At 26.7% G+C, this 5,837-nt stretch overlaps 1 protein-coding gene across 1 annotated transcript; it reads left to right on the forward strand.

The window, feature by feature from the left end:
* The first annotated feature begins 362 nt into the window (after nt 1-362).
* Nucleotides 363-4,016, forward strand: LOC106783844 (ralA-binding protein 1). Its single transcript, XM_014742758.1, has 9 exons — nt 363-501; nt 716-854; nt 1,228-1,475; nt 1,564-1,825; nt 1,903-2,083; nt 2,185-2,499; nt 2,583-2,952; nt 3,051-3,304; nt 3,391-4,016. The coding sequence occupies exons 1-9, from the start codon at nt 417-419 to the stop codon at nt 3,490-3,492; spliced, it is 1,956 nt and encodes a 651-aa protein (XP_014598244.1). The 5' UTR covers nt 363-416; the 3' UTR covers nt 3,493-4,016.
* Nucleotides 4,017-5,837: the final 1,821 nt, after the last annotated feature.

The raw sequence follows: 5,837 nt of genomic DNA on the forward strand, positions 1-5,837 counted from the left end.
GTTGAAATTAGTGATTTTGAATCGTCTCTAACTAAGTACATATTTTTAGGCTACCGGTCTATTAACGCTTGCAGTATAAAGCCTAAATATAATTGTTTGTTCCGTAAGTAACATATTAATTATGCACCTATATTGTAAGTTTAATATTTTAAGTTTTCTAGCAAGCCAAAAAGCATAGACAAAAATTGTTTTCAGTCAAATTCACTTTTATTTTTGAAACGTAGTTTCAATACTTTTTAAATCACTCTCTCTAGATAAATATATTATAATAGATATTATCAATTTGAATATTAAATCGATCAATCGAATTTATCGAGTTCATACTAACGAATAGAGTTCGAGTATTCTCGAATATTCTCGAATACTCTCGAATATCGCATATATGTTCGAGCCAAGTGTCAAACGGACAATAAAGGATGGACTTCGAAAGTCCGGATGTTGAGAAAGAATTTCCAGGACTTTATGCATCGGAATCAGCCAAGAAAAGTAACGAGAGTGATTGTACGTAACAATAATAATGACATTAATAATGTGACACTAATAGTACGAAGAGTACGAAGAGGTTATGTATATGTAATTTGATTCAATTAATGATTGCAAATAATCATTTTACATAACATTCTACGTCTTTCGTCTATCAAAATGTATTTCTTATTCAAAATCTATTTTGATGTCTTATTCAAGATCCAATTTACATATTACTTTTAAATATTAGTCAGCGACGAAGGTGGTCACGAGAAACATTCGAAAAAGGAACTTCTCGGTGGTAAACGCAAAGAAAAGAAAGATCGTAAAGATAGGGGATATGCCACTTTAGAAGGTGAAAGTTCACCAGACGAGGATCAAGAAACAAAGTATATAATTTAATCATTGTTATCAATTCTTTTTATTTCTATCATAAATAAATATTATATGCTTGCTACGTGTACATTTTATGTGTATTCATTTATTATTATTGTCATGTTTATAATAATATTTTAACAATCATCTGAAATCATGTCATTTTATTAACTATAAATAGTTTCATCTATTCTCGATCACTTCAATGGATCATTTCAAAATGTGTAGAAATCATTTCGACAGTTATTGGGACCTAATATTAGTTTCTATATTACCTTTCTTCTTCGTATACTTATTTACTCTATTTTTCATTTTCTACGTACAAGAATAAAATACAATTTCATACATAATGTGAAATTATGCTTCTACGATATATTTCGTTTGTAGGAGCCCTTCAAAATCAAAGAAAACCAAAGCTTTTAAATTTCCTTCGAAGAAGGAAAAACGAGAAAAATCTCGAGAAAAGGAAACTAAAGAAAAAGATGTCGAAAAAGAGAAAGATAAGAAGAAAAAAGATAAAGATGATAAAGACGCAGAGAAGGATAAACGTAAGGACAAAGATAAAGATAAATCTAAACAAAAATTAAAAGATAGAAAGAAGGGAAAACATGGTGAAGAGGGTTTAGATATTGGTGGTAAAGTATATATTTTTAATTAATATTTTTTATCCTTATTTAAAGTATAATTATTAAAATGGGTAATATATATTTCATTTTTTTTTAGAGGAGCAACCAATTTTTGGAATCTGTTTAAGTCTTGCGGTTGAAAGAAGTCGATGTCATGATGGTGTTGAATTACCATTAGTTGTACGTGATTGTATTGACTACGTAGAAGAACATGGTATGAATATAGAATGCCTGTATAAAATCCCTGGAGTTAAATCTAAAATACAAAATTTAAAGAAACTTTATAATCAACGAGAGGTTGTAAATATAGCAGAATTCGAGCCCACAGTAGCTACAAGCTTATTAGTACTTTTTCTTAGGTTTGTATTTACAAATTTTATTTTACACATTGCTTCTCAAGTTTTAATATTCCAAAATTCACATAATGGCGATACAGAGAATTGCCAGAACCTGTTTTAGAGAATAGTGAAATGATATCAAGATTTGAACAAGCTGCGTCAACGAAAGAAATTGCACAACGGGAATCACAATTATTTCAGTTAACGCAACAATTGCCAAAATGCAATAGAACTCTCCTCGCATGGGTCACTCTACATTTAGATCATGTCGCAGCACGTGTATGTTATATAATTATTGAAAATCACTATGTTATATATATATACAGATTTGATATAAATAAAACAATTATAAAATAACTAAAATTCACATTCTGTTTTAGGAAAAAACGACAAAAATGAATGCCCAAACAATATCCATGACATTAAGTCCAGTTTTACAAATGAGTCATAGATTATTATCCGCTTTACTTTTTCATTGTAAAGCGCTCTTCCCTGATGTACAATTGAAAAAGTACATTCCACCACTTGCATCTGGTAGTACAAATTTACCAGAAACTGTAGAAAGTATAGCGGCTGAATTAGTTAAACAGGAATCATTATTATCACAAATTCATATGCAAATGAACGCAGGCTTCGTTACAAAATCAAAAGAAGAAGAATTGTGGGAAGTTCAACGTATGATAACACAATTAAAGGTAAGCTTTCCCAATAAATAAGTTAAAAAGAAATCGTAATAAAAAAGAATTTAATTTTTACTTATTATAAAATATATCAATAGAGAAAATACAAAACAGTTCAGAAACTTGAAGGCACAGCACAAAAAAGTTTAGACGAAGAAGTGAAGTCTAGCGATGAGAATCCTTTAGATCCAAATTTACAAAAAGCAAAAGTTATTGAAAAGGAAACTGGACATTTAAAAGTCGAGGGACTGATATCATCTAACATAACTGTAAAAAAAAATAATCAACAGCATAATGCAGAGGAAATTAAGGATAAGTGTCCAACTTGTACAGGATCGAATACGAATATTATTAAAAATGAACGAAAATTAAATTCGCAAGAATTAGACGTAGTAGACTCAGTTGAATCATCTATTATGATTCAAAGTAAAGAACAAGAAAATAATACATCTAAAGGAGATAATGCTGGTATGTTAAATATAATTTTCTGAATAATTTTTTTTTTTTATATATAATTAGAAGACATTTATATATTATAAGATAGCTAACAAAAATTTTGATTATAGAAATTGAAGCAGAGGATGCTGTAGCTAAATTAAGAGAAAATTTAATTTATGAAGAGTTATTAGATATGCAAGCATTATTAAAATCTCGTATTACTCAAGAACAAGGTGAAATTAAACGACTGAAAGAAATGCTTCTTATGTTAACAACACGAGAACCAGATAAGAAGCCAAAACCAAAAGAAAGAGTTCACTCTCCAAACGAAGCTGAGATTACAGCAATGATACAATTAGCCAAAGAAAATCAATTATTAGAGGTATATTAATAACATCTTTTTTTTTAATTACAGATTATTTTTCTTATTCAATTTCAACTAAATATAACTAATGTTTTATTTAATAGAAAAAAATGACAACTTTAATACGTAGTATTATTGAAGAAAAAGATGCTTGCGTAGAATTGCGTGTCCAAATAGCAATTCATCAACTAATGGCAAAAACTTGACCATAGAATTATTATTGATTCCTTAGCGTTACAATAAAAACATGACATAAATAATTAAATGAATATTACGTTTTGCACAAAAAAAATATATAGTTTATAACATGTTATATTTCCTATACTCCTCATAAGTATATATTCTATGAGTCTTCAAAATAATAAGAGAGTACTTTATACTTTCAGCTAACAAAGACTTTTCAATATTTTACAGTTTAAAAATACATTATTCTATTATTGCACATAATGTTTTATAATCATGTTTAATTGTGATTGTATCATTCCAGTAAAGAATGACTGATTATCAATAGAATAGAGAAAAGATTCAATACAATAATATATAATCAACACGTATTTTGAATATTTAATTTCTAATAAATACTAAAGAAAAATCATTTACATCTAATAAAAGATATTTTGTTTTTGATTATCTATTTATCTTTTATGATCCACTGTACAAGTATTATTTGATTTTATCGAAAAAATGAAAATAAATGTAATAGTAAATATTTAAAATAAAAATAATGATTGAAATTAATTTATATTTTGTCAGTATATTCCATCTATAATTCTTATTAGGTAAGTATATTTTTAATTTCTTTAAAACTATGGCTGTGCATCATTACGACATAAAAATGAGGAAAAATAATAAAATACTATCCCTTGAAAGTATAAGTTCCATAAATGAACTGGAAATATTAATAAAGATAATTGTGTTCATAATTATGAAAGTGGTCTAACAATTAGTATACAAAATATTTACAGAAACTTTTTAAAGAAATGGCAAAGTAGTAAAATTTACAGCATTGCATTCTGTGATATTTTATGAAGATTTGCAGATCAATTTATAACTCGAAAAATTATTCTACGCGTAGATAAAAGAGTGTATTTTTATTTATTATAAAAATCATTAAAATCCGTTTGCTATAAGTATGAAAAATATTTACCGAAACATTTCAAAGATATGGCAATGTTGTACAATTTACAGCATTGCATTCTCTGAAATTTTCTGAACTTTACATGCTAAATTTATAACTCGATATGGTATTCTACGCTTAGACAAAAAAATGTACTTTAATTTAATTTAAGTTTCATTAAAATCTCTTCACGTTTAGTATACTAAATATTTACCGAAACATTTTAAAGAAATGGCAAAGATGCACAATTTGCAGCATTGCATTCTCTGATATTTTATGAACTTTTGCAAATCGATTTATAACTCAATATGGTATTATACTCGTAGACAAAAGAGTGTACTTTAATTTAATATAAGAGTCATTAAAAGCTATTTATTCTAAGTAAAAAAAATATTTTCCCAAACTTTTCAAAGCAATGGCAAAGCTGCACAATTTAGAGCACTGCATTCTCTGACATTTCCTAAATTTTACATGCTAAAATTATAACTCGACAAAGTATTCTACACGTAGAAAAAAGAGTATACTTTAATTTAATATAAGAATCATTAACATCTAACGGCTATAAGTATGAAAATTATTGTCGCAAACTATTAAAAAAAGAAGACAATAAGTGGACATTAAAAAATACCGAATTCTCGATGCATTAGAAAATGTGTTTTTCTATATTTAAACACAAGTGAATATGAAAAACTGCATGTCTCTTACGCATGCTTTTTTCAACATACAAATGTATGAATAGAAAAATGTTTCTATTTCATACAAAATTATTAATCGATTAATACAATTACAAATACATACAAGAAATTATTCAAGACACATTATAAAAAACTTAAATAATTGTGAATATATTACAATATTTAAAAATTAATAAACACCGCTTTCAGAGGAAAAAAAATAAACAATATTGCACCTTGCGTCGTATTACAAAATGCATACGCAATTATGTATATCGCCATARCAATAACCATAACGAGATCAAATCTATGTTTGATCGATAGAGTACATAAATCTTTTATTTAATTRMATTTATATTAACGCGAAGTATGCAGTTACATCGACGAGTGTCTGATGTACATATTACACCACTTAAWTATATACAAGACACTTTTTTATTTTTAGTAAACTATAAAAAAAACAAAAAGTAGTAATACAATATCACAATTTTCGAAGTACATATTTTAAATATATACGAATTAAAGTACATCAATGTAAAATATGAAATCTTAAAAGAAGAAAAAAATGAAATTCAATAAACAAAAATATTAATTGAACATTGAAACAATATTGATAATTAATTAATTGCTAKTGCTTGCTTTAACAGATTCTAAGCTAATCAAGTCTTATAGATTGTTAACCGGAATAATATGAGTAATTTTGATTATTAATTCGGAGGATGATTGACTCTAATTGGACTAATCAGATTAGTCCAGATAT

This window comes from Polistes canadensis, unplaced genomic scaffold, assembly GCF_001313835.1.
Source record: "Polistes canadensis isolate GaletaPanama2010 unplaced genomic scaffold, ASM131383v1 scaffold_26, whole genome shotgun sequence".
Classification (NCBI taxonomy): Eukaryota; Metazoa; Arthropoda; class Insecta; order Hymenoptera; family Vespidae; genus Polistes; species Polistes canadensis.

Excerpts from the sequence above, each read along its gene's own strand:
- LOC106783844 (XM_014742758.1), top strand. The coding sequence starts at position 417 with ATGGACTTCGAAAGTCCGGATGTTGAGAAAGAATTTCCAGGACTTTAT. Across the intron at positions 502-715 it reads GAAAAGTAACGAGAGTGATT|TCAGCGACGAAGGTGGTCAC; the intron begins GTACGTAACAAT and ends TTTAAATATTAG. Across the intron at positions 855-1,227 it reads GACGAGGATCAAGAAACAAA|GAGCCCTTCAAAATCAAAGA; the intron begins GTATATAATTTA and ends TTTCGTTTGTAG.